Here is a 26,755-nt window from a genome sequence, read left to right as displayed (position 1 = left end):
ATTGTGCTGCTATAGGAGGCTTTTTCAGAACTCTTAGTCAGAGGTTTGAAACACAGCAATGCCATTAAAACAAGACATTACACCGAGGTAAAAGGGGGTTAAAATTAAAAATTCACCAACACAGTTTTCTTAATCAAACCTGAGCACTTCGTTTTCCAGACAGGCTGAGGTAGACTCCCTATATAGCAGAAAGGAGGAAGAAAAATCCCACTATGATAGGCATAATTAGGGAAGTGATGAAGGGTGTAGTAGAAACATCTTAAACAAGTTTTCCTACTAAAGGAAACACTTATTATGTTCATCTGCACACAGTATCAGTTAGGCTGATTTAAAATTCCAGCTGAAGTGATTTAACATGGACCTGTGCCAGTTCCCTTCAATAATATATCCCTCAAACCTCACTGGAATAAAAGTGGTAAAAACATATTTAAACTACTAAGTTAACAATGAGAATTAGATATTTTTGATAATGATTTCTCACCTAATCACCTCTCAGAACTGAATTGTTTTGTTTTGCCAGTTTCTAGTGTCTGCTAACTCCTCAGAATCTATGTCCTGCTAACTAAGTTTGGAGTTGCCCTGGAAAGGCAACTCCATATGTTGTTGAAAGTTGAAAGTTCATATGATCAGCTCACAAATGTCACCCGCAGCACCAAGAAAGGCTGAAAAGGCTTTGAACATAGTTTAGTAATAAGGTTGTATGAATAATTTGGCTGACTGTCAGCAACATCTGAACCCCAGAAACAAGCCAATGATATGGATATATTGGCTTCTATGTTCAAAGCCCAGTCTCAAAATTATTTTCTACCAGAACAGCTGTATGTCAGAACAATTAAATCTTACAAAGCATATGAAGTCTGCCACATTCATTCCTGCACAGGAAGCAATGTTTCACCTGCCCAAAGAAACCAAGCTAGAAACTGGGAAATCCAGATGCTGAGAAAAGGCAATGCTGATGAATGAAACCAGCGGAAATGTTTGAATGAGGACACGGGATACTTCCACACTGTTTATATGAATACAGTCTTTATGGTCTGATATTTGGTATTGTTTAAACTGCCCAAGGATTTGTACACGTGCTAACAAATCACTGAAGTTCAGTTCCTGTACTAATAGGATCTGGATCAGCCTAAACAACCAGTGTAACAGTGGACAAAGCCACATATTGATATGTAACGCATCCACATCCAGAAAGTATGGCAACTGTTAATAACAAGCAAACAAACTCACCCACTCAATATGCCAGGAGCAGAAGTAGTAATGATCCCAGTTTCCTATCAAGTCTGTTCTGAGCCCTCTGAAAAGCTATCCGCCTTTCTGCAGTAAGCCCAATCCCATCCCCATGCCTTTTCTGGAAGTCGTACATGAAAAGACAGTAAAAGCTCATACTGATCTGGACCTACACACAGCGTAGTTGGAAAAACACTTCTATAGGAATAAAATAAATAAATAAATAAATAAATTGTTAAATACTGATTTTTTTAAATGTCTTTTTATATGAGTAATTGTGCATATAATATTCTTTTTAAACAACTGCAATAAACATTTAGGATTTGATAAATATTTAAAACTAAACTAAAACTTCTATTAAAGTATTTCATATATCCCATGGTATCACTAATATTTATGTTCTTTTCAGTCATTGTACACTTGTGCTACCAAAACAGAATATTTCCTTGCACTCAAATTGTACAACTTCAGTATAAACTATAAGGCAGCTAGTGAATATGAATGGAAATGTGGAAAAGAATAAGATGATACTGGGCAGCATGCAACACAAAAGCATCTGTATGCCACCCGCATCATCCCTGCTTAAGCTACCCTTTCAGCTATTTATAAACATTGATGAGCTCCCCCTGAGCCTTGTCTTCTCCAGGCTGAATAGTCCCAGTCTCTCCCACATCATAGGAGAGGTACTCCAGTCCGTTCAACATCTTAGCGGCCCGTTGCTGGACCTTCTCCTGTAGCTCTGTATCTTTCTTGTATTGAGGAGCTGAGGACTGGACCCAGCATTCCAGGTGTGGCCTCACCAGTGCTGAGCAGAGGAGACAGATCACCTCCCTTGACCTGCTGGCAACACTCCTACCTAACGCAGCCCAGGATACCATTAGCACTCTTTGCTGCCAGGGCACATGGCTGGCTCTCTGTCAGCTATTAATTATGCAAGGAAAATTGAAAGTGCATTAGGTTTTTTCAGATTGGTTTAATAATTAGGATCAGAACAAAACCATACATTGTGCATGTATTTATTTTCTTAGCTATAGAAAAATGACTGTATCATTTATCTACAACAAGAACTCCCTTTATCTTTTTTGCCATTTTAAGTACACGTGCAATTTTCTAGAGCAATACATGTCCCATTCTGCAGCTTAGCAGTCCTGGGAACTCCCAAGTTCCAAGAAATATTTTAAACTCTAAAGTTCTAGCACAGAAATACTTACATTATTCATGTTTATCATTAACCCATATTTTCATGATCTCTAAGGAGTGTACTTTTTTCTTTCCAGCTAGGAAATGTGTTAAGATGCTTGTTGCCTTTATTCCACCCTAGCTGCCAATGCTGGGGAGTTATATGTTCTAGGAGAAATTTCTGCACCCTGTAGTACATAAAGGTTGCTGTGCACCTATATATCTATATAAAAATGTGTGCTATAGGAGGTGGGAATATTGATATTGTGGCCTAGACATGCCTTTCCAATTCCATTTCTTTTCTGTACCTATTCTGCAGCAAGAGGAAATGTTGTAACATTACATATTGAGGACAAATGACAATAAAGACCAAACACAAACTTTTATTTCTTTCTTCAAATTCTGACACACTTTCATATGAGTTGTTATAAATATTTTTTCTCACCTAGAGATGAGAATGTCTTTCAAACTAGGAAAAAAACACATTTGTGAAGACAGATGAAAAATAGCTTTGCTTTACTCCACCTTTGAGTTAGCTGCTCTCATTATCCACAGACACTAATATTAAAATGCATGTTAGAAGCATTTTTTTATCAAATTCAAGTGACAAAACAAAGCAGTACTAACCTGTTGTCATTTCAATCAGCAAGAGAAAAGCTGCAGTCAGTGCAAGGGGACCCCTGGAAATTATACATTTTCCATTTTAAAATAGTGATCATTTTCTACAGTCTTCATAACACACAGAGGCAGAAGGAGAAATTATAAGATGCCATGATAAAATATTTTTGTGTTATTGGGCTTGTCAGCAAAACTAGGCCTTTAAAACACAAAAATAGTTTGGTTGCAACAGGAGCTGAGGTCTTATTTTAAAAATCTCATCTGAATGTAATGGGAAAAAAAGCACAACATTTGATCATATTATTAAGGGATCAACTATCTGCTGATTCCTGCCAATTATTTTGAATATAAACACGTGAATTATAGCAACAAAAAAATAAATGATAAAAACAAAAAAATAATTGCACAATCACTTTGTTCACATTGTTATTACAGCGGTGTAAATGTGGATCTATAGATTGGAATACTTGGTAGCAAGACTTTCACTTGCAGTTTCTGAATTGCTGTCATGACTCAATAAGATGAATGACAACAGTATTCACAGTCTGTGAGTCTACCTGAACCACAGATCACTTGAGAACATACAAGGATGCTCCATGAAGTGAAGGGAAACTAGCCATAATTCTAGGCCAAACCAAACAAATGCTAATATTTTCTAATTCTGACCCAGATATTCTACACTTCTTTTCATCAGAAAGTTCATCCATGTCTCGGTCACACCACCATGCAAGGCAATGCATGCCAGATGCAGTCCAAAGGCTGCAGTCTGATGGGCATACTTGAACAGCTAGCAAGCAGTAACACTTTGGCCATTTACAGCAACTTGTTTTAGCCGGTATTTACCAACCATTATTTACTGAAGTCAGTGGAAAAACATAACTGTATAGCAGTGATGTTATTGATAAAGTCATTCCTATATCAGCATGGTATTGGGGGGAAAGTGTTACAAGGAACTGCTCAGGAACAAGGAACTACAGATATTGCAGACTAGAAGGCTGTGTTGTACAAGAGCACAGGAAGCAAATGCAACAAAACAGTAAACACCGAAATCAGTATGTCCTTTCCACATCGGAGATCATTTGTGAGTGTTTTGTTCATTTCTACCTCTCCTCAACAAAAAGTACTGGGGAGAAATGCAGCTCAAAAAATAACTTAAAGGGGAAAATGATACCATTCTTTCATGCCACGTCTGACACTGGATCTTGCTAATCCTGCTTGGATACATTATGTATAACAAAAGCAGACACTATGAACCTAAGAGAATTGTTAGAACATTCCAGCACAGTCTACACGAAAGCACGCACTGCCACGATAAAGCAACCTACCATGTCTGTGACAAGGATGGCAGGACTCCAAGTGAAGCAGATAGTCCGTTCCAGGGTTATTAAACATGCCTTTAGAAAAGACGCTCTTTCTGGAAGAAGAGCTTGGGTTCTCTAGGCACTCAGCTGGAAAAGCTTCCCCCCTTGACCCGTGAGCACACATTTTTCAAACCCCAGGTGTAAGCCACACAGGTCCTATCAAACTATTCACTGAGAAAACTCCATTTTGTTGTGACACGCTAAACCTTCAGCCTGACATGAGGTTCATGTGTGCTAGACCTGTGCTCCCACACAGCCCTGACAACTTCAGTCATGTTTTCGGAAGTGACGTTGTCATTGAAGACTTCATGCCCTCCATGTGCAGAGCTTCACACAGTGCTGAAGGCAAAAGCAAAGACTAAATATGAGAGCATTTATCAGACAGAGGTCTGCTAAACTTTGGTTGCACAGCATTCAGGCTTTACTTCTATCCCAGGTGACAGTCAAGAGATAAGCATGCATTTCTGGGCACTTTTGTGCTTGTTGCTACTTTAACATTAACAGCACTTTTCTTCAAATGTGATGTCTTTATCTTAGACTTTGGTTCCTGTAAGTGTTATCCTAGATTTAAGACCCTACAATAGTTGAACTGCAGCACCAGATGGATCCTGGTTTGACCAGGATTTCCACCCCCACCCCCCAGCCCCGACCTCTCAATAACAGCATATTTCCAGAAATAACTATCCAACACATGAACATCACATCTTTAGAACATCACATCTTTAGATCTGCCCCTAGCAAAGATTTAGCATAAGCAGAGAAATCTGTATGTTGTTTCAACAGTTATTTTCCCTGTTATCTCAGATTCATTTTTCAGTGGAGGAAAAAAAATGAAAATTACAAAAGTCTGCTGATTAAAACCCAACCAACAGGTCAAAAGCAAGGTGAGACTTCCTAAGGGCTCCTCTGAGAATTCAGCTAGGAAAATTCTAATTATTGTTTTATTGGTTTACCTACCCTCTAGGCAACAGATGGTCAAAAATCTGTATCAAAGCAGGGGCCTCACCAACAGACTACTTCATTATGAATGCTTCCTGATAGAACGAGTCTCAGAAACTTAAATTTCATAGAAGAGAAATACAGATGAGCTTTATTAGGAAAGTTTTACTTGCTGTTCTCAGAACTATTAGAAAAGAAGACAAAGTTTTGTGCTGGTCTTGTGCTAAGGTTTTTTGCACTGTTAGGTTTAGCAACACATGTGCAGCAGCATTCCCACAATAATGGATTTTTAAAGCCACTGATCAACAAGATCAACATGCAATCAAAGAAACAAATTGATGAAAAACTTAAGAACTTCAACATCAACTTCAAGATACTGAAAGGGGTATAAGCCCTTCTGTAGTTCCTCCTGGATTTCACATCCTTAAATATTTAAAGTAGGAAAAAAAATCTTAACATGGACAATGCTTTGGCAGAGAGACTAGAAAACAGAAAACGAAATTAGTCAACTAGGTTTTAGCGTGGAACTTGTCCATGACTGTGATCTTCTCATTTCTTATGTTAATTTGGTAAAAAGCATGACGACTTTCACCTTCATTGCAGTATAAAGGTGGTATGTCTTACACAACAGTAATACTTCCAGACTTTGTCTGTAGACATGGCACTCTGCACCTATGGCCAAACTCATTTTAGCAGCTAAAACACATTTAGCATCTAACTGGCAGCGAGACTGAGAAGATACACACTGTCTTAAGAGATTGGCAGAAGATGGAGCTTATTCTTTCCGTAAAAGGTCTGGAACCATGGTTTCACTTCACACTACAACTTTCTCCTTCCCTACCTCTCCTAATTTTCTTGTAACAGGTTTTAAAGTTCTACCAATTGCTTCAACCTTCCACCACTTCAAAGACCTTGTTTATGCATGGTACACCACAGGGATGTGCCAGCTGCAGCTGCTGAGCCCACCACCTGTGCAGTTGCTTGAAGCCTTGTGCAGTTTCCTGGGAAGAGGTTTCTTAAAATTAATGTTTGCACATGTTACCATCTCAAATACACCTTGGGATGTGTCAAAAAGCTTTGAATGTGTTGCAGTGGCACTTGCTGCAGTGCTTCAATCACGTAGCCATTTAGTGAAGAGTACCTATCTAGTCTTGCTAAGTTATCATTTCTTGCACTGAAATGAGCCACGGTTGTTCTTCCTACCATGTGGGAATAAAAAACAACAACCAGCTGCAAATTAGTATGCTTCCCTCCTCCACTTCTGGAACAAAAATTGTTTCATTGTACCATCAGCAAGAACAGAGCATGAAAACACTGAATGAAACTGGTATTGTGGGCATTAAGGAAAAAAAATCAGGCCATTTCACGCTGTGGAGTTAAAATCAAATCTCTAAGCAGCATCTTTGCATTAAAACGCAATCTCGCATGGAAGAAAGCGCTATCTACTAGATACAGCAGGGGAATAGGAATTTGTGCTTCTAATCTTGTTATCGATTTAACATGTGGAACTCATGGAAATTACTAGCATCGGCTCCCTTGTCTCACAGACATATAGTCTTTACCTATCTTTGTAAGATACTTCAATATTTCATACATAAATCAATCAGACATCATAATATATTTGCATACAAATAAATCCTATTTGTCTTGTTTTAATAGCTATTTCTCAGAAACACATAGAATTAAACAGCAAAATAGAAGCAAATCAATTAAACACAAATAGCAGAAATTACTAAATCAACTAACAAAACCAAACAGAACTGAAGTGCAGCAGTCTCCACTTTTACATGCGGCATATTCCATCTGGAATATTGATTTCTAACTTAAAAATAATAATTCAGAGAAATTAAGGGACAATATTTATACAAGGGCCCAAGTGAGGCACTTCTTCAGATGAGATGTCTTGTTTTAAACTCTAAATCACAGTCCTAAATGAAATACTTGATGGTACTCAGCCATCTGAATATAGCCTAGCTGAATATACTCACAGTTTCATGCTCAAATAGAATATTAATTTGCAAGGTCCAATGGGGGAATACTTAAACTGATGTGAGAACTAGCTTACTGAACCAAACGCAAATTTTATAGACACACTAGTCCTATTGAATTGTTCACATGTTTAGGACATCCTGCATAGCAAACACTAATTGCAGGAACCATACATTTGCTTGGTTATACTGGAATCAAGATATCCAGGATAATCATAACTGTCCTACCAATAAATAAAGGGAAAGGAAAATAAAAACAATAGCATTGTAGTTGCACATACTATTTCTGTTCATAAGAGGATGAAATGTAGATACTTTTGCTTGTCTAGAAGTTATTTAGCAATTTAAATGCTGTGTCATTTTTGAACACTATTTTATCTGTTTATATTAATGGCAATTTATGTTAAGCTGGTGACCCTCTATTTGGTTTGTTAGAGAAATGTCTCTTGGTGGGATACTTGACATTTCCAGAAATGCAGCTACAGGATTATCTTCCCAGTGAAAATGTATCGTCCTAACCTCCTAGGGGCAGAACAAGATAGCCCAGCATATGGTGAAAGCAAACAACATTAAATCGGTAGGACAATTCACCAAAAACACTCCAACTGCTCAAATGCAAATCTGAGTCCACCATGTCAGTCAAAGACCATCAACACTGACCAATGATTTTGAGTTCCGTTTCCTTAAATCTCATCACACTAAGGTAGCACACGTATCAGAAATGTTTAGCAATCATCCAGGATGAAGACTGAATCATTCCAAGTTTTCTCACATTCAACAACCTCCTGCCAGAATTTGCATTTGCAAACTGCGGCCAATATGAAAAAAAACTGTATGGATGCAGCTGTGACCCTCTAAGGAAAGCGGGATGCTGCAAGTGACATCTCTCAGATCCCAATATGAAGGGAGTGGGGTGTAAGATGTTTGGTAATTCCAAAATAAAGGCCAAGCATCAAAGAGCCTAGGCAGCTATCATAACTTGATAGTTAATGTATCTTTTCAAAGGAGAAACTTCTTTGCAAATGTCTGGCCCTATGAATTCATCCAGTTTCTTGTTGTTGTCAATGATCATAATTTGTAAACAAGTTACACTAATTAAACACAACAGTATGCCTATGTTAATTCTTTACTAGTTACAAAGAGGAACAATTTATCACATAGTTACTCAGTGAGAAAAAAATAAAGTTCCCCTTGAGATGTGTGTACCTGAGGTATACCAAATAGAAATATTTGGGTAACAGCATCTGTTAACAAAGATGAGTCCTGTTAAGTTCTCTCAGCCTTTGTAGCTGTCATTTTAATCCTGCTTGAAATAATGCTCCTTTACATGGGTCAGCCAGCAATTGCCAGATACATTATCATTACAGGAAACGTGTTCTTATGTTGCCAGCTCCTTTCTTAACACCTATTTTTAATTTGGCTGTGCAGTTTTCATTCTTTCTGTGTTTTCATCAAGTTGGTACATGAAATGTCTAAGCCAATCCTAGGGTCACTACTGAGAAAGAAGATCCTTTTCTCTATTGGAGTCTACCCCCTTTTTGCACGGGTTTTAGTTTACCTGAAAGCAATAACTCAGGGCAAACTAATCCAGCAGAAAGTCAATAACTTTCTTCTAGTCTGATAAACTGACTTGGCTTACTGTTGTGGTCCAGTAGGCAACAGTCCTAGCACAGAGAACAAGGTTGGACCATGGGGTGGGAGTCAGGAGTCCAAGTTATCTTCTTTCCACTGGCAGAGCTGTTAGGTAGGCTCAGTCCATTTTGTTTTACATTACCCTGAGCAAACATTTTACTAGATAATGAGAGGCAACCAGCAAGCTCAAGCAGAGTAAACACTAAAAGGCTATTCACGTATTTGATAAGTCATGTGGGCTGTATTAACTGATGTTTGGTTTGGTTTCTACACACTGTACACAACTGAAAAACTTCCTGGAAGGGAGTGGCAATATTTCTGGCGTCTCCACTGAAGGAAAGAGACTGAAATATATATTACACACTTCAGCATGGCTTCTGTAAGTCCCTAGTCAAGTTGCTGCAACCTCCTCTAATATTACTGAGCCAAAAAACAACTACTAGAGGAAAAAAGAATATCCAAGGCAAGAAACTGAAAGCATGCTGAAGTGCATCCACAGGATGGGAAATTAGCATACTATCTGTGAACACAGCCTCGCAATGGGAGCTGAGAATTGCAAGATAAAATTGACAGGCTCCTATTCTCAACCATACAAATGGCTCTGGCATAATCTTTCACAATTGTTTTTCCTCTTTGTTTGTCTTAGTTCATCCTTTTGCAAAATACATACAGAAATACTACTCTACTCTCACAAGATGTACAGCATAATAAAAGTGCTCTAATCAATAAAGCAGCTCCTGGTATGCACATCTAAGGACATGCATATAATGCAAGGCTAAAACCTAGAACTCAAACTTCTGCTTCAGACGTTGAAAGTGTTCCTATCCCTTGCTTTGGTTGAGATTCATGGCTAATAACTTCTATGGTAAATGACATACTCCTCAAAGCAGCATACAAAATTCTGTCAGGTGGTAGTTACCACCAGGAAGCATGACCTGAACATTCAGCTGGCTTTACTTAGTACAAATAGCTGCACTAAAAGATACGACTGAAAGATAAATCTTTATCTTTGCACTGTAGATAAGTAGAATATAAATGCATAATAAGGCTGTTGGTCCTTAAATTTACTCTGTTCTTATCAGCATGAATTGTGGATTCATGCAACACAACATCATGTAGTGTTCACAGTTCTTTGCTCAGCTGGAATTGCAGCCCTGGACCAGAAGCCAGACTGGGGACCTGGATTTGTCAACAGATGTGCAAATGCACATAGGTAAAGCAAACAATTTCTTACCCTCATGTAAGAGGGCTTTGTTAGCAACTATTAACCATTCAAATGATTTACAGCATTTTGCATTCATTCCTATGCATCAGTGTTACAATTTACAGTAGCTAGGACTTGCAAAGAGTAACACGATGCTACATCTTTGAGCGTTGTCATTCTTAGTATGCTGAGTCAGCATGCCAATACTGAGTAAAAATATAGCCATAAGTAACAAGACATGCTGTGAAGTGTTTAAAATTTAATTTCCCATTAGTAAATCACACAGCCTAAAGGTTCCAAAACTCTAGAAGAGATAAAAGATCTCTGGTTTCCTGTAGGATTTTCTCATGTCCTTTAGGCTGCCGGGAAAGGGAGAGGTCTATGCCATTCTTGTATGGCATATAGTTGGGAAAACAGCTACTTAAACATTATAATAAAGGAGTAGAGACTTCATGGCCTTCTCACATTCATCTGAAATACAAGCAATTTTTAGGACTCTTTGTTCCCTTTTATGAAGTCAGATGTATGGAGACTTCAAAGTACAAGCCTAAGAGTTATACACCCAAGCTACTTAATTTTGTAGCAAATCTCTGAACGGTTGCTACTTCCTGAAGCCAAGGATTTTTTTCACTACAGCTGACTTTAAAGCTGCGTATAGGACGATCCTAGTGTATGGGGAAGAAGTAAAATCAGAGCCTTTGCATTTCGTGACTCTGAAGCAACAACTCGCTTTTCAAACTGTATTGTATACGAAGGAGGATACCTACTCCAGCTTGCCTCCAGATTTTGGCACTACTACTGCATGTTGCAATGTCTAAGCCAGCCAGCCAATCACAGTTTTAAAACTTCAGCAAGCAAAATATGTGCACATAGTGTGCCGTGTAGGTTTAAAAAAAAAAACAAAGAAAGTAAAAGACCAAGTTTCATGTAAGAGACAACTCAGTACGGGATTTAAAATAAAAACATGTGTACGCCCCATTCTAGGCAGTGCTGCCAACATCTGAGGTCTTCTAAAGGATCACTTTTGCCTCTTAATTCTCAGAAATCTTCTCAAATTTTGAAATAATTATAATTTTAGTATGTATTTAACCCCTGATATAACAAAAAGGGGGAAGAACTTTCTGAAACAATAGTAAATTTTATAATACTGTTAAGCTGGCTCCCTCTTTTTTCCTTGATGCAGGAGACCGTTTCCCTGCAATTCTGTGTTTAGCTTAGCTTGAAGATACTCATGTGTCACCTTTAGGTGTGTTACTATAGAAAAGAAAATGCAAAAGCAGATGTGCACTTGTTACAGAATTCCCAGCAGGTTTTGTAGTTGTATAATTTTCTGTAGGGTAGGCTTTTTCTTTCACCAAAAGACCATATGTTCTTACTTTTAGTCTCACCACATATTTCTATATGAAAAGCTTAGTAAATGCAATGCCTTTACTGTAAAAAATAAATGAAGAATATTTAACCTTTAAATAAAAGCTTTTCAGTGAAATTGGGAGTCAGTTCAGCACACTACAACTAGTAATACCATACAGCCAGTACAATAAAGAAACTAAGTCCCAAACCTAAGTGCTGCCTGAAATGAATTTTATTTCGCTCAGGCCAGTACTCTGATGTTAGATTCATCTACCATTAGAATTCAGCTTCTGCTTATAAGACAAAAAAAAAAAAAAGGTAAAGAACAGTGCAATGTATTTCTTAACATTATCACATCAATACTTAATTCTGGTTGTGCCCCTCCCTCCCCTAAACCAACTCACATTTCTATTCTTAGAAACCATTTGTGAAGTACCTTCTCTTCTTAAACAATTTAAGGTTATTTAGCTGATTCGGTTTAAAGAGTCTTTAAATAATTGAAAGACACAGAAAGAGGTACTCAGATACTACATGTAGAATGAAATTCAGAGGTACATTTTTACCTTCTCATTTTAGCTTCTGGAGTTATTTTTAACATCTTCAGAAAATACATTCAGAGTGTGGAAACGAAATGAGCAAAACAGATGACAAAACCTCATTATCATGGTACCACCTCTTTCAAAAGCTGCGTTTGCAATGGTATTAAATTATGCTTGAAAGCATTCTGTATAGAAGTTCCGGTTATTCCATAAGTTTTCACTTAGTGGTAGAGGACAGTAAAAAGACACAGAAACCCTCTACTCCATATTAGAATAGCAACACTGTGGATTCGTGATTTTTAGGAGAAAGGTGGAAAACTGCTGTTAAAGTTTCTACTGGTAAATAGTATGCAGCTTTGTCAGATGGCACAGCACGTCCTCCCTTTCTGTCACACAAGCAAGCTGGTGCTCAGAAGACTACTGGTTTGGCTTGTTCCACTGGCAAAACCCGTTTTCCAGCCCAACCTCCTCCCTCTGCTGCTGCCAGCAATACTACCTAAGTGATCTCCTTGCTTCCATACCTGCATTCCCCCAGTTCCTCAAAGATACTGTGGTACCTTCTGAAGCCACTTAAGCTACTGGCACAGAACCAGTGTAGAGCACAGACTACGGTAAAAGCTAGCAAGCATCAGTAAGTAAATGTTTAGGATCTGGTGGCAGCTGGCATACCACCATATTCACATGCGGTTTTCCTGCAAGGAAGTTTTCATACTGTTTTCAGAGATGAATGTGTATCTTTTTATTTCCAGGCGAGAGAAAACCCATATGTTCTTGCAAAAGCCACTCCAATGCTTTTCTGAAGCACAGCCACTTGAAAAGCTATGCTTCATTCACAACCACATTACTAGTTTTGTCCTCATAAAAAACACAATCTGTGTAAGTTTTCAACTAGGTTCTTAAGGTAAAAAGCAAACTGACGTTTCTCCTAGAGTCTGCTGTGACACCATCAGCAATTACTCTAGTATTTCAGTTGAATTTTGTACAAATATCTTAACCTCCAAGCAGCTGAGGTCAGATTTAGGCAGCAGGAGTTTATGAGGCTAATTCCCAAGAAACTTTTTATTGTTATTCCTTAATCTTGAAGGCGTCAAAACTCTCATAGATATCCTATTTTTTCCTCAAATTGCTAAGATTCCACTTCTGCACACGTCAAGGAATATTCTCATCTTCCTATGGTTTAGGAGCTTGTGGCCTACCTTTTAAGCCACCTCGAGCCACGGCTATAGCAGACATTTCTCTATAGGTTATGATGTTCTTGTATCCCAAAACCCCACAGATTATTAAAACAATGATGCAGTGAGCCAAAGTGAAACAAAGAAAGAATATAAAACAGAGAACAAATAAATAAAAACAGGAGAAACTACAGATTTGAAAGAAGACATATTCTAAATCGCATTCACATACAAGTAAAAATCCTGCTCAGCAATGGTCAGAAACTGCAGATTTAATTGTTAAATTTTAGAAGTCCTGCTCTGAAAGTGTACAGCTTAGGATTTAATTTGGAGATGTCAGTAGAATGCCAATAAAAATTTCAGCTTTTTAAAAGGATTACAAACAGAAAAGGCAATTTTTTGAGAGATTACTCTCTTCCTTTCAATAAAGACGTAAATACCACACAACAAAATAAAGCCAAACAGAGTAACAATTAAAAATAATGGTAGAGTAACAAGAGGTTATATAATCTGTCTGTGACAAATGGCAAATAATTTTAACATAGTTAAATTAGGAAAAAACAGAGAAATAGCAAAGTTAGCATTTACACAGAATGAATCAATTAATAAGCCCAGGGCAGAACACCATTAAGTCAGACCTGACCTCAATTACACCGTGTGTATCCAAGTAAGTTTAATGCACTGGTTTTGTGATTTATTCATTTAATTATTTAAATTTCAGCAGAGGAAGAATGACCCTAGACCTGACAGAGACAGAGTACAGAGGCAGCAGTTGCTGTCCTTTACGTGTGGGGAGCTGCTGGACTGGCTCCTCATCACTGGGAATTTAGCAAGGCAGGTAGAACAGGACGCAGAAGTTAAGACAGAGATTGTAAGAGAGATACTCCATCTGTCAGCAGACAGCACTCCTCCAAACAATAATACAGTCATGCTACTCCATGTCTTCTCCAGTTTCTGCCGAGTGATGTTTTTTACTACTTACTGGCTTGTAAAGCATACACAAGAGATTAGAACTACTATTGCCACCATTTGTTTCAGCAAGTACAAGCAGGAGCTTGGCACAGCTGATTGCTGTAGTCACACAAGAAACCGGGAACTGCTACCCTGCCTGGAACAGAAGACAAAGACAGATCTGCATTTTCTCTCTGCTTCTACCTACTTCAGCAGGGAAAACAAGAACTTTGTCCTGGACACACAAGACATAAAGCGACCGGTCCGTTGGCTGCAACTGTTCTCTCTGGTAAATAGTGGCTTGTGTCCTGAAGCACGCAGCCTAATATCCTTCCCAAAAAGTTTAGTATCACTACATTTGACAAATACAGATATTTTGGAGATATTCATACAAGAGATTTTTTGGTGGGTTCGCTTAGCTTTGTTTGGTTGGGTTTGTTGATTCTTTTATAAAAGTCTTGTTAAGTTCTCTCCTTTCTGGTTATAATTTTGATTTCTATTTCATTGGAAGTTCTCGTGTTTCTTGTGTTGTAAGACAGAGAGAACAGAAACATCCAATCTACTTTCTCCATATTTGTCTACACATATTCATCTTGCCTCCTCTTACAGCTTCCCTAGATGGTAGTCTTTTTGTCACCTCTTCCTAAAGACAGCTAGAAAACCTTAGTTCAAAAATCTTTGTCCTGAGAACGGCATTAAACAGAACTCAACTGAAACCTCCTATATCCCAGAAGACATCATCTTAACCTTGAGGCCAGACTAGAATATGACAGCAGCAAGTCTGGAGGTGTTCTGTGGCATATAAAATACAGGTATTTTCCCCAAGAGGAAAGCAGACACACAGGCAGACAACTGACTCTCTCACTTTGTGTTTATACTATTTGTTCTGAGGTGGGTCTCCTAGTTCCAGCACAGCCTACTGATTTACCTGGAAAGGGACAGGCTCCGGGACGGTAGCTAAGACTACCCTGTCCCAGAACACCCTGTAGCATTCAACCATTTTACTCGGGCGAGGTTTCAAATCCCTCCAGGTAAAGGAGGGAAAATAATGTGGTTTCTCACATCCTAAGTTAGTGCCCAAACAGTTGGCTTATTGAAGGTAATCCTTCTCCTCTGGCATGTTTCTCAACCTACCTCTTCATTTCCTTTGCTTTTCTTAGGAGGACTCCAGGATAAAAAAACACTCTTGCAGAGCACAGCACAATCTCGCTTTGTCTCCTAGATCATACGCAGCAAATTACCTTTTCCTGGACATGTCGTTGCTGAGTAACAAACTACTCTTAAAAGAGGAACAAAGTTCCTTCCCCAGGTTTGGCATCCCCACCCTGGTGAATAGCTGCAATGTGTCACACGTATTTAAATACTCTATGAGTGCTATAGTCAGAGAAGGAGTACAATGAAACTTCAGTTTTCTGCTGCAGTCAGAGGTGATTACCAGCGAGACTGAGTTTAAACTAGCACACATGAAGTTTGTACATTTTCATGAGAGGCAACGGAGAATCTTGTGACGGTCTCTAGACATATTTTCGGTATGAATTATGAAATGTATTTATTTGGTGTGTATTAATGAGCTAATACAGGCATCCTGAGGGACACGGAACATGTATTTTCATGCCAGCAAAATAAAATAAGTATTTTGCATTAAATTATGATTATTATTTTTTTTTATATCTGCTTTCCCTAAAGCTTCTGTGAACTATCGTCTTTCTAATCAAGTTAAATTCACATTCTTCCATAGGGTATGAAAGACGCAGTTAGCCTCTTCTACCTAAGGTCTCTAATATAAGCACATAGGAATCCTGCAGTGGAGTGGAAAAAGACATCATGATGCTTTCATGGCACACCCTAATCTTCCACGGATTTGTTAAGATCTGTACTGCACACTAAATACGGATCAGACATAGGGTCTGTACCCCTCTGGGAGAAGAGAAACTAGAAAAACCACTTATTGACAGAAGAACATGGAGAAAATGGAGACTGACAGACTTCTTTCTTTCTGGTCTCTTCATATAGACTGTACCTTCTTTTGCAGGGTGTTCACTGACTCCAGGACAGTCTCCCTGTCTGTTATCTTACATAAATAAAAAGAAAGTTTCGTTTCTCTTGCAATCATCATTAGTGATCTTATGAGAATCAGACCTAACAGCGAACATCCCTATGAATCAAATGATACCATTAATATTACTTCCTCAAACTGCTTGCCATAAAGAGTCATATAAAAACTATTTATCTTGAATGCAAAACTTTTCCTGAAAGCCATATTCTTTCTTTACTACTCCTCCAAACAGTTTCAAGGTGACAGCATGGGCTAGCATTTAGCTACAACTATTGCCTTACTCTCTTCAGAATACAGCAAGCAGAAACCCGAATTCAGTATATCCTGGATCCCGGGTGTTGTTCCTTTCAACGCTGCATAATATACCCACCCTCAGTACCATTACTGAAAACAGTACAGGTTATATTCTAAAGAAGATACTTATGTGCACAAACCACGTTGCAGACAACCACATTAAGCTCTCCAGAAGAAGTTGGATACCAACAGCCCTCTCCTCCTTTCCCTAACCGTCTTGACTCCTGTGGCTCAGACGAGGGTCCTGCCTCATCGCAACCGAAATTAAAAAGAAAAGTGTGCACTCTCATTATAGAAGGTGCAACTTCTCCTCACTGTTCCTCTGCACATTCCTAGATCAGTACAAGGCTATGCTAGCTTCCTTGTAATATGTATCTTGCCAACTCTATCACAATAGAAAAGACCCAAAGCTCTTTCTTAGCATCCCTCTAATATCCAAATTTTAAATGAAACCTACAGTCATATGGTGATGGAGGTAAAAATACCCAAAGCTGGGCAGTCAGAGTAAGATTTGCAGTCCTTCTGCATAAAGTGCCATGGGATATCATGATACTGAGAAGACGCTTTCCAAAAATAAACATAAAAGCACAAACCCCAAGTTCCTAAATTGGCACCTTTTTTCCTTTCCTATCTGTTTTCCTTCAACAAACAGAAGCCACTTTACTCTTCATATCTTGCAACACAAACAATATCAATTTCTTTTTACTCCATTCTACTTACAGCTCATGTAGTGCAATAATCCTGTATTGCACCAATATAGGGTAAGATCTTAGAGTCTAAGAGCATGCCAAGAATAGTGAAAACACTCAAATGATTACCTTATTTTTATTGTTAGAAATAAAACACATTTGTACCGGTGGCTCTACAACAAAACTAACCAGAAACAACTGCTTCACCAATATTATTCATGACATCTAGCACAGAGACAAGCAACAACCATAGATGCGTGTAAGGTCACAATTGCAGAGTTTCCAAGATGCTATTTAAAGGCACACAGTTCTATATTCTTAGTGTTTATGTGGTCAATGATTAATAACCAAATTGCTTCCTCTTACATGCTCAAGTTGCACAGGGAGGAATAATGTTGTTAGAAGAGAAACCTGCTGTCAGTCACTGCAATAATCTGCTGAAGCCTCACCCCCAGTCCATTTCACTGCCCTTTGTTTGCCCATATTTCAGGCAGCTTGTGACAGTCCTGTGACAGTGTGCAGCAGTATCAATTGTTTTCAAGTATCAATTTGTGTCACTGTCATTACTTCGCAAACTCCCTCCATTACAGAATTTGTCAAAATTCTTTACTGGCTTTACCATTTTCTTCAACAATTTTCTCTAGTGAGTAAGAAGCCAAAGAATATAATAAGGGTGGGAGGGAACAGAAGTGGAGTTGGGGATGCTGAAATTAAATACATTGCCTACATGCTTTATATAGAAAACTAAAAGGCTGTGAAATAAGTCTTGTCCTTTATACAAGGGGTAGGCGTGCATTTATTTACATGATGAATAACAAATTCAGTCAGCTGAACACAAGGAACATCCCAGCACTTCCTGCAATTTCACTTATGCAAAGAACCAACCTCGGTTGGTACCATCAGCACTAGGGTTCTCTTTTCTGCATTTGTCCTTACTGTACTCAACAGAGAGAGGGCATTTAAGGTATATGATTTGCAATAATACAGCATTATTTGAATGTTCAAGAACTTCTGAACAGCTGTTTGAAATGACCAGGTAGTTCCTGCTTCTTGCTTGTCTTTGATTTCAATGATCATATCAAAAGACCTGAAAAATTTCCTGCACAAGTGCAGAGTAAAGGGGGGTGGGGTGGGGTGGAGGTGGAGGAAATGCACTTCACTAGAGATCTATGTGCTCTGGGAAGAATTTGGGCAAGTGTTGGACATACTATATTAGTCTGGATTTACACTTGTCTGCCTGTACAGGTCCTTATTTATACTAAATAGGAAATAATTAAGCTTAAGACCACTGCATAAAACAAGAAACAGATGGATTTTGTTAAAAGGAGTCCAACCCAAAGGACAATGATCATAGGAGCAAGTACCACCATTTGATGTCTAGTCTATTACATCGATGACTACTAGACGACCTTCAGATTCCAAGATTCACAGAAATAATGATAACACATACATTTCAGACAGTTTGCTGACCGTATGCCTCTTAAGTGGAGTTTTCTAACAGGTTTTCAATTTGGACAATGGTACCTTGTGTTTTCAATACTTTCCTTGTAGGGCCTCTATGATCAAATCAGCTAAACACGCAGGGCCAGGTTATGCCTTGCCCTTAAGCAGATGTGCAGCGGGAAAGACGTATTTCCGCTTGGACAGTACTATTAAATCCAAACATACCATAGTTACCTCTTAGCAGGCAGTACTAAAGTGTTACCGAACTCAGTCCAATCCCCACTGTTCTGATTGTGAACATTTTTGACCATTTCCTGTCTGAAATCAATACTGCCAGATTTAAAAACAATAAACTGCAGGGACTGTGGCTTAGATTTTTGTCTGCTCAAAAAAATGAGAAGTTAAGTACACTACACTGTATAAGAACAAACACAAAACTGAGACATTTTCGCATATCCTTTTTTTGAAAATGTGGGTTTTTACTGTATAGAAAAAAGTAATCTGATTACAAAAATAGCCCTTGGACAAAATAATTTATATTTTATAGTACCAAAAAGTGTAATTCATTAGGAATGGAAACAGGCATCATAAGGTCAACCTGGCACCTTAAGGTTAATGTGCTTTATGGTATTACTGAAAGAAAAAGGAAAAGAAAAAAAGAAAAAAACAAAAACCTAAGTGCTAAAGTACTATCATATTTCCATGCTATTCTCACACATATTATGACTATATATTAATTAAAGCTTAGAATTGTAGTCATTAAAAGTATTTAATTATCACAAGCATGTAACTTTCTTCTAACAAACACTAACTCTAGCTATTAAGACGGGGGGAGAAGAAAGTGTTACAGGGACACCCATAACCCAATTTTTTTTTTAAAAAAAAAAACCAACCTCCTTATAACAAGAAGGCAACCTGATCTGTATACCAATGACAACTATTTTTAGGACAAGCATTGCCTGTTTGAGAACAGACAGGAAGCACCACAATAACATCAAGTAAGTAAATTGTTAAATGTCATTATTGATATCAGCTGGCAATGTTTCCCTTAGTAAAAAGAGGTGCTCACTTGGGGGAGAGCAAAGCCTTGCATCTTTTATAGTAGTATGAATACACTGCCAACACTCGAAGCCCACCGGCTGGACTAATTTTAGGGTGCTTCTTTTAAAGCTTTTCTTACTTGAGAAGCTTTTGTGAGTTATTTCAGTGAGCCACATTCAAACTGCCACAGCCCAGCTTCCCAGTACAAATGACTGCGCTCATCTTTTACAAGAAGGCTCTCACTACAATCTAACGTGAAATGTAACTGTTGTAAAAATAAGTAAAAACTACAGCCAAAGGAATGTTTCCTCGAGCTTTTCAAAACACCAATAAAAGCTGCTATGTGGAAGCAAGCAGGCATTATCTTTTAAGTCTTTTGCACAAAAATATTAAACCAGAATTGATGGTAAATTGAAATGAATGAAATAATGAGTAAACTGAAATTTTGGTCCATCATTATACCCAGGTTAGCAGCTCCCCCTCCAAAACCAGACTGCAAGAAACAAAAAAAGAGACGAAGGGCTCAAGGACAGACCCTTAAGAGCATTTAAAGTTCAAAGAAAGAGATGGGCACCTGGACGGATCTTCCAGCCTCAAGGAGGGGGGGTGCGGGGCGAGCTCACCCTCTGGCTCCTAGTGCTAAATAAGGTGGGCTTTTAAAATAGGCGATGCATCATCTCACATGAGCACAATCCACACCGCCCCCCTCCCCGCACGCCCGGGACTGCTGCGGTCGCACCGGTCCCGCGCGTGCGGGGAGGGGGGCGGCAGATTTGGCTGCTCCACCGCATCCCCAGAGGCCCGGAGGGGATTCGGGCCTCCTCGTCAGGCCTCCGTCTAGCCTTACCCGTGGTGGAGAGGACGGTGCTGGCGAAGAAGAGGGAGGAGGTGAAGTCCCAGTTCCAGTTGCCCGAGGCGTTGCTGAGCACCGAGACGCCGTAGTTGCTGGCTTCCAACACCCGCATCAAGAACTGCTCCAGCTGCTGCTCCGACAGGCAGGAGTGCTCCTCCAGGAAACGCTGCTTCAGCTTGCCCAGCTCCTGCCGCAGCAGGTCCTCGTAAGGCAGCTCCACCGAGGAGAAGACCACGGCGCCGAACACCAGGTAGAGCAGGTAGCCCAGCACCAGCAAAGCGAAGCACCAAGCGGAGCGGTGCTGCTCCACCAGCCGCACGCACGAGCTGCCCGCCAGCGACTGCAGCATCTTCCCGAAACGGGGGGATGCTGAGAGGGGGAAGAAGGGGATGCTGAGAGGGGGGGAGGGGGAAAGGGGGGGATTGGGGAAGGGGAGGGGGGAAGCGCAGCCGGCGCTGCCCTCCCTCTCTGCGGCCGCTGACTTTGAAGGCTCGGGGCGCTGCTGATGTGGCGCTCACGTGGCGGCGCGGCGCAGGTACCGCGGCGGAGAGAGAGAGGGAGGGAGGGAGGGATGGAGGGATGCCTTTGGTTGGTGCCGCCTTCGCCCGCCCAGCCCGGCCCCGCCGGCGGTGGAAGAGGCGCCTTCTCTCTCTTTCTGTTTCTGCTCACCGAGGGGCCCCGGCTAAAGCTCAGAGAAGCCGGCGCCCCGTGTCTCTCCTTCGCGTCGTTTCTTCCCCTTTTCACGCTAAAATGTCTGATCGTTTCCTTACCCCTCTGCCCCCCGCCACCCCGAGACACCCCCAAAACAGCAATTATTTCCATTGTTGTTGGGGTTTTTTAATTGGTTTTCTTTTTTTTTATATGTATTTCAAAAGGCACTGGGCAAAGCAAGAGGAAGGTAACACCAGAGACAGAGCAGTGTTGTTCAGCAGGAGGTTGAATTTTGGTTTTGAGGGTCCAATGTGTTCAAGAAGGAACCCTGATGGCAGGTGTTGATGTCCTCCCTCAGGTCTACTGGGACATAAGTTCAAAATGGAACCTGCCTGAGGCTGCGGATTTGAACCACATAACCTCCATCCATGCTAAATGTGTCTTTACTTCTCTGCTGGCCTCCCGGAGACAGTTTTTAATGGTACAAAGTCCTTGGCTGGTGCTCAGAGCAGTGTCCACAATGAATACAAATGCGCCATCCATCCAGCCCTCTGTGTGGTCCCAACCAGTGATCTCAAGTTTCACTTCAAAAGCTGCTTTCTTTACCCCTCTCGAACTCCATCTGGCAATCATACAGTTAACCTGCAAAGAAGTTCCCCACCACATGAAAAGGAGCAGTGAAAATAGTAGCTTCCCAGAAAGCCCCTTAAGGTGACTAAAGGCAGCTCCTGGTACAGGAGAGAAAGGAGGTTCCCCCACTGTATCCTGCAGGGCTCTGTCACTTTCCTTTCACATCTCAGCTGATGGTAACTTGTACAGTCAGAGAGACAAGGGAGTAGCTTGTAAATTAGAAACTCACCGGGCCAGAGCCAGTGAGTTCGGACAGAGTATATCAAATCCAGCAACATATCTTAAGCTGTGAGATACCCCTCTAAGCTGTGAGGACTAAAATAAAACATTTTTTCATGCTGGAAACTTAAAATGATGTGTCAACATTTCCTTTCATACAAAAGCTACACTGGAGTGTCAGATGAATTGGGCCTGGCAGGATGGTTCATCCAGTTGCTGGCCCATTCCCTGCTGCCAGCTGCAGCTGAGTTATTCCAGGGGCTTAACCCCTCCTGTCCTGTTGGATTATTAAAATGTGAACATGTTCATGCATGTTATAAACACCTGTTTGAATGCCCAGTCAAATAGCACACTTGGAAGATGTGATAGGTACACACTTGACAGGCCTAGCATGCAGAATTTTTATGCCGTGACAGGAGTGCACGTGTCTACAAATCTGCATCTGTCACGTGTGTGCGTGTGCATCTTTTACGTGCACATTTGATCATACAACTAGGGAGGGGGCACCACAGGCACTTGAGCATTTCAGTAGGAAGATAAACCTTTCTTCCATGGCTGAACTGAACAGCTGCAAAGTAAATGGTTCCAAAGTGCTTTCTTCATCTGGACAGAGGTGCAGCATAAATGAATTAGAGGAGGGGTTTGAAATGAGCAACTGAAGAAAATCTGTGTGGTATATCCAGAAGATAATTGACAGAAGGACAGACAAAGGCAGAGATGCCAGGCCCCCTACACCACCATTTTCATCAGTATTGGTGTCTCTTTAAAATGTATTTTTTTGCTGTAAACCAGTGATGTATAGGACAAAGGTGATCTAAATAAATAGCAATGACAATTAATAATGGCTACTGTCTGAAAGAATGTAATGCAGACAAGGTTTTGAAGGGAGTATTCCAAACAAATGTTTTATTGCATCATGCTAAGACAGTGTGCTTTTAAGGATCATTACAGTAAAAGAGGTAAAAGAACCTCATTGACCAATTTGGTATGCCTGGCTAACTCCATCCCATTACTTAATCACTTGTCCCCTCAAATTCCAATGACTGAGTATCTCCATCTGTAATAGAAAAGGGATTTAAAACAATATGTTTGACGTAGTGGGCAGCGTTTTGATCAAGTATACTTGGTTTGCCAGATGCAATGGGTTTCATAATATTATCGAATTTATGGCAACAACCAGTAGTTACAGTTTCATTCATGATAGGGAATGGGCATGTCTTTGTTATAAAACAATATTTTCCCAGCCTTCAAGCCAAATATTTGTTTAAAGATTAGAAAATATTTGCCTAAGAACACACCTCTCTTCAGTGGTGATATGAAACTGTGACTGGGCAGCTAAACAGTTTTATTTACTGGCCTCCTTCAGTTTTCCATTTTTATGAATCACTCTCCATTTTTAGAAGTCTTTTGCACACAGAGGCTTGCTAGGCTAGAGAGAAACGAAGACTCCCTGCTGAAGAGAAACCTGCACTGCTCTTACAACTTGATTTTTCTCTCACAGGATTTTGGAGGCCTGGGCTGGAGGGAACAACAACAGAAGAGCAGGGCTGTGTCACCAAAGTGTTCATGTTCTTGCTTCCAAAGCAAATGTCTGGACAGTCTGAGGTTTAGCCACCATTGTTTATATTGAAGTATTAACTCAAAGCCCTTAATACTCCTGATAATTAAATTATGGATTGCAGTGGGATGGGTGTGCAGAAAGGTGTCATAATGTTAATTTTTCTGACTTCAACTGATTGTATTTACTATGATATTATATGTGAATGCAATTATATTCTGGTTTCCACTCCAGAGTATGCTGTGTTCAATTTTCACATTGTTTTGCTTGTTAATGATCAAGCTAGTCACAGTCTTTTTCCAGAAAAAGTTTCATTCTGCTGTGATCAAACATTAATCCATTTAATAAAGCGTACCACATCATGATATTACTCATCCACTAGCTACACGCAGTGATGACTGGGCTCCTTACTGCCAGAGAAGTTGAGCTGCTAGCAGGGAGAAGAAACCTACTATTGGTAGATAACCGGTACGCTCTTATCACACCGAACTCCGCTCTGAGGTGCTGAAAATGCAAGTACAAGCTGCCTGCCTACAAGAGCAGAAGAGAAGACAGCCATTATAACTCACCCATGGAAACAGAAATCAAGTTTGTGTCCTGGGGTGCCAGAAAACCTTAGAGAAAGTTAGAGGTCTTTCATAACTCTGCTACTTGGGTGGATATGACAACTCTCCTATCACATCACTGGGTTAGCAGCTTCTCTGGTGTTGTACAGAGGCTGAGAAAATCCTCTCATATATAGAAACGTAAGGCCTCCTCAAAACTGTGTGAATCACATTTTCTGTTAGGAAAGGTGAAATTGAAATAAAGAGGTTTTCTATTAATGGCAGCTTATTTTTATGTGAGCTTTTCCATTAACTAAAAAAATCTCTTATTACTTAGACATTTCCAGTGAAATGCTGAAATGCTTCAAACGCTGGAAGACAAGGAGGTGGTTGTAGGCTGGAGGCAGACAGCAGCCTGGTGGCAGGCAGTGACCAGAGAGCGGGACCCGGTAGTCTAATCATTTGTCCAGTGAATGTAAATGATGTTAGGCAAAAATACTAGCTTCATGAAAAGCAAGAATAGTTCCCAAGAATGCTCCACTGCCAGAAGCTGCCCTACACTGAACGGCATATGAGAAAGTAGAGATTTGATGCTGGGGCTCTGCTGCTCTGATCACTGAGGTCTAGACCATGAGGAGGATGAGTCTATGGAAACACCCACATTTGGCACTGTTACTAATATTGAGACTGGAAAATATTTTAACCATCGAAAAGAAATAACTGAAAGTGACTCAAATACACAGAATTTCAAGTTGACTGAAAAGGTTTTTAGTTTTTCAAAAGAGCTAGTCTCATGGCAAAATTACGAACAAAAGCCTCCATTTTGACATCAGTCTTAGAAGAAAATGTCCTTCCTCTCAAAAAAGTATAAATAATTACACTGAAGAACCCTAAGTCTTGAGAAGCATGGTAAATGAAGTCAGTTACTAGGCAATAGTTGTCCTGCCAAACCTGTTCTGCTCTGGCATACTTACAGCATAAACTCACAGTACAGTGAACAGAGGAGGTGGTGGTGGGGAAGAGTGGGATGAACCAGGACAGTGTCGGAGCCAGTAAAGAGTTACGTGCATAGAACATGAAATCGTATCAAAGCAGTGTCACCCTGACAGCTGAATATTGAATAGCAATAGGGAACTGATTTGTCCTTCACAGTGCTTCAGATTTGGCTTGAGTGTAGATTCAGTGGTTACAGCAAGTCTAAAGTCTGACTGGTATGTCCCACGTTATGTGTACATAAAGAAACATAGCCATAAATGTAAGATTCCTTGAGTTCACTTGCATTAGAGATTCTGCCACATTTAATTGTTCTATTAATTATTGGGGGTTTTTTTTAATGAAATTGAGAACAAGTAGAATCCTTCCTAACTTGCTGTATCTGTTAAATGAAAGTTGGAACATAATACATTGATCTAGTGGGACGTGTCCCTGCCCACGGCAGGGGGGTTGTAGCTAGGAGATCTTCAAGGTGCCTTCCAACCCAAACTATTCTATGATTCTATGATTCTATGATTCTATGATTCTGTAAAAATAAAACCATTGCTTGTTGTAGAAGAAAATATATCTAAACAATTGTTTCTGAACACACAATTTTTGTGCTTTTGCAGAAGTTAATATAAGGTCATCTAGTGGCTCTGATTGGATGTCATGCCCCCATGGACAGGCAGGATGTGGAATTATAAGAATCACATCCTCAGCAACAGTAACGCAGATGTAGTTAACTTGAGAAGCAATCAGATGTGTTGCCATGCATTCTGTTTTGGATGGGTAAGGTGTTCCGTTTTGGCTAAAGGGAATCGTCTAAGTTTGGGTCAAATAACATGAATCTTATGAAAGTTGAAACAACATAACTTGACTTTATAGGAAAAAGTAATCTTTGAAGAGGAGATTCATTCCCATCTTAATGTAGCAGGAGGACAGAGGTGCGACAGGAGAGTACAGACATATTTAGGTCTTTAAAATTTATCACTGAGCAAGCTACTGACAGTAGAAATATTGCCATGGAAGAAATAGTCAGTGAAGTCTGTGTCTGTGCCATTTCCAATATCCTGCCTGGCTGCATTCTACTTGAGAGAAGGAGGAGAAAGCTTGAGATTTAGTGCCTTCATCAAAAAAAATCATTTTATGCTGTTAACTTAATGGTGCAACGCTGTCCACAAAGGTTGAGACCACTGATCTGTGACAGCAAAAGAATGAATGTGCCTGGTTTGGGGCCTATGTTTAGGGGAAGATTTATGGTATGGAGTCGTAGTATTTAGCATCGAGAAAGTTTATATGCATGGTCAGGCACAATCTCTTTCTTGAGTGAGTCATGACTTGTTCAGCGTATATGTAATTTTCCTTAGAGTTGCAATAAGCATTCATGTTTAGCCGATGATCTCGTTGTCCAAATGGAGTAACTGATAGGTGACAGTTGTTATAGTAAGATAAGCATTTTATGTTATGGAAAAAGTAATTTTATGTATATTGGAGACAGGGTTACCCAATGGCGTTATTCCAAAAGGGCTGTATACACGTACATAAGCACATGCATTCATGTATATATAGAGATAAGTTCGGGTATAATTAAACATATAGAGTGCTTCTTCTAACTTTTCACTATTCCAAGTTATGCCA

At 39.8% G+C, this 26,755-nt stretch overlaps 1 protein-coding gene across 1 annotated transcript in view; it reads right to left on the bottom strand.

Moving 5' to 3' along the window:
• Positions 1–20,952, bottom strand: part of KCNK1 (potassium two pore domain channel subfamily K member 1) — a 33,470-nt gene extending 12,518 nt beyond the window's left edge. The window contains exon 1 of the mRNA XM_009562157.2: positions 20,534–20,952. Coding sequence (XP_009560452.2) covers positions 20,534–20,888 — 355 coding nt within the window. The 5' untranslated portion in view covers positions 20,889–20,952. The remainder of the gene's footprint in view (positions 1–20,533) is intronic.
• Positions 20,953–26,755: the final 5,803 nt, after the last annotated feature.

The sequence above is a fragment of the Cuculus canorus genome, chromosome 3, assembly GCF_017976375.1.
Source record: "Cuculus canorus isolate bCucCan1 chromosome 3, bCucCan1.pri, whole genome shotgun sequence".
NCBI lineage: Eukaryota > Metazoa > Chordata > Aves > Cuculiformes > Cuculidae > Cuculus > Cuculus canorus.
This window is presented reverse-complemented; position numbering and strand designations above follow the sequence as displayed.